Here is a 2777-nt window from a genome sequence, read left to right on the forward strand (position 1 = left end):
AAGCTCTCCATCTGCAAAAGCAAAAAAAAAAAAAACACCACAAAACCACAGATCTCAGGAGTTTACTCCGGTGTTTATAATTTCATCAGGCTGTTGCACAGAATTCTGCCCTTTTCCATTATACATCAGCAGGAGCCAGGGGGGCTCGGAGGGACCCCGGGGACCACGCGTGGGCAAGGCAGGAGGTAGGGCACAGCAGCGGGGACCTTTCAGAGGCTTCAAGGAAGGTGGGCTGTGAAAGACAGGGGGAAAACCTCCCGGGAACGTGCCTGAGGTTGCAAACGAACTCAGAAGGGGAATGCTATGGAAGCAAAGAGACCAAGCATGAGCAGCACACACCCAGCAGTTGAAAGGAGCCCGGGGCCTCCAGCCTTTTCTTCCACTCCTGCTGCACACCCCAAGCAGTAAAGAAAATTCACCTCCGCAGCCTTCCTTCCTGCTCCACAGGAGCACCCACGGATGAGTTTCTTGCTTTAGGCAGATTTATTCAGGGTTGGTTTTTTTTTGTTGTTTGAAAGGCAGGTTAAGCAAGTGGGGTTTGTTTTATTTAACATACACATTGCTCTGTCTGATGTTAGACACAGTGCAGGCAGCACACTGCTGTTGGTCCCAGGTGTGTGTCCTGCTTGTTCCAGCTCTGCAGCCTCCAGCCAGAAACTTGCTGGGCAGTGGGAAACTTCTCTCCCACTGCCAGGCAGGACCCAGATCCTGTGGGTCTGAGCCTGGGGACATACTATGGCATTCTCTTGGATGCAGTGCTACAAAACCCTTTGCTTTGCCTGCCAAGCATCACCTCCAGCTGGCTCCGGGTTAGCTTTGTACCCACACGGCCTGGAGATGCTTGAGATCTACAGGGAGGACGATGGATGCGTGACCCCACGCTGCCCAGCCAGAAAAAGTCAGGGAGGACAGCCCAGGCTGTAAGGATGGAGAAGGAGGTTGCTGTGACCACATGGATCCCAGCTTGGCACTTTGATTTGGGCTTTGTCTGTCCAAGACGGATGAATTCAGCACCAAGCCAGCTTTCTCTGTGTGCAGGTCCCTCAGATGGTGACTCTGGATGGCCTTCTCAATGAACAAAAGGGCCAAGCATTGGGAAAGCAAGCTGCGGAGACCACATGGAGCAGACCTGGCCACTCAGAGAAGCCATCCCATCATACCTGTGACTTTTTTCCAGGGAAGGATGATCATAGCCTCAGCCCTGATAGCAGCAGAAGGCAATCAGGATTGATGATCCTTTTTACAGCCTGGGAGAGCTCTTTGAGGAGGAATTTGGCAGCACCAGGGAAAGCTGATAGGAAGAAATGGCTTGGAGGAATTTGTCATGTTTACCAGCCTTTATTCTCCACGCATTGGTGCCGGCGTTCCCAGCAGAAAGCTAGATCTGAGCAGCAGCGAGGAGCAGCAGGCTGTGCCAGGGCGTCCTGCTGATGGAGGTGGCCGTGAAGCAATGCCGATGGGTCACCAGCCCCTGACTTCTCCTCGATGGGACATCTCAATGGACATGCTGCCCAGCTAGGAAAGGAAAGCTCTCCAGCCCTTCCCGTGACAGCCACCCAGTGGAGGTTCATGTCCCTCATCTTGATGTCTCTTGACCCTCTGGGAGGACTGTCGCTGGAGGGGACTCTCGGAGTCACCGAGAGGCAAAGCAAAGGGATGAAAGAGGCAGCAGGGAAGGGGAAATGCTGGGGCTTCACCAACAGCCCAGCACACAGAGAGATGAGCTCCTTCCCAAATCTTTCACTCTGCAAGTATGAAATCCCCTTAGTTCAGCTCCAGTTTGCATCCTCGGAGGATCGCCTGGGAACAGGGCCATCTCCCCCGAGGCTCGGCCGGGAGGCACATGCTTCATCCAGCTGCCCACCCCTGGTCACCCTTCTCCTCCCACAGCACCCACAGGGACTCCTGAAGTGGTAATTAGGCCCAATTACACAGACATCATATGGAAGGCACAAGCATCAACCCCTCTGTTTGCAGCCCATCCCCGGCAGCCCCACGCCGGAGGGATGCATCCAGGCAGGAGCAAAATTTTGAGCTCTGGTGGAATGTGATGAGCAAGGAGCAGCTGCTGAGAAATTCTCCGGGGAGCAGGGAGCTGCCTCCCAGCCTGTGGCAGCACAACTCCACATGCGGGGAAGCCCACTGTGGTGACTGCAACCTGCTGCTTCATTTTCTTTACCTGCCATCGACGCAGCAGCCCAGGAGAGCCCTGGCTGAGCGGGTGCCACCTGCGGAGGGAGGTCATCTTCCACCTGGCAAGGAGAGAAGGAAAACCTGATAAAACAGGTGGATAAAAGGGATGGCATAGGGCAAAGAGTAAGGAAACCACAAAGCCAATGTAAAGGAAAGCGTGGTGCTCGCAGGACTGGGGCTCACGACCCACCCCAGGCTGCGGGAGCCCAAGTTACAGGTGAGACCCATACCAGCACGGTCACACCCCTTTCCCAGCAAGCGAAGGGGGCTGCAGCACCGCTGCCCTGCTGACAGCAGGCAGGAGGGGAAACTGGAGACAGAAAAGGGCACAAAACTAAAAGCAGACATGAAACCTGAACGAAGAGCATTAATCCAAGGACCAGACCACAATTAAGGGACCCGAGAGCACACATCTGCAAGGTGATGCCCTGCCAGCATCCTCCGCAATATCCTCACCACAAGAGGAGATCATCATTCACCCACCAGCCCCTGACTGCCCTCCTCGAGCCAAGAGAAGGAGCGTTTTGCCCCGTGGAAAGCTCTGCAGCCCTCGCTGCTCGCACCCTCGGGTGTTACAACCCCCC

The 2777-nt window shown here is 55.1% G+C and overlaps 1 protein-coding gene across 1 annotated transcript in view; it reads right to left on the reverse strand.

Moving 5' to 3' along the window:
• SEC16B (SEC16 homolog B (S. cerevisiae)) overlaps positions 1-2777 on the reverse strand; it is a gene marked incomplete at both ends in the record, with an annotated part of 15581 nt that overhangs the window by 3061 nt on the left and 9743 nt on the right. Inside the window, one exon of the mRNA XM_009576508.1 lies at positions 2180-2252. Within this exon, the coding sequence (XP_009574803.1) occupies positions 2180-2252 (73 nt within the window). The remainder of the gene's footprint in view (positions 1-2179; positions 2253-2777) is intronic.

The sequence above is a fragment of the Fulmarus glacialis genome, unplaced genomic scaffold (genome assembly GCF_000690835.1).
Source record: "Fulmarus glacialis isolate BGI_N327 unplaced genomic scaffold, ASM69083v1 scaffold4734, whole genome shotgun sequence".
In the NCBI taxonomy this organism is placed as follows: domain Eukaryota; kingdom Metazoa; phylum Chordata; class Aves; order Procellariiformes; family Procellariidae; genus Fulmarus; species Fulmarus glacialis.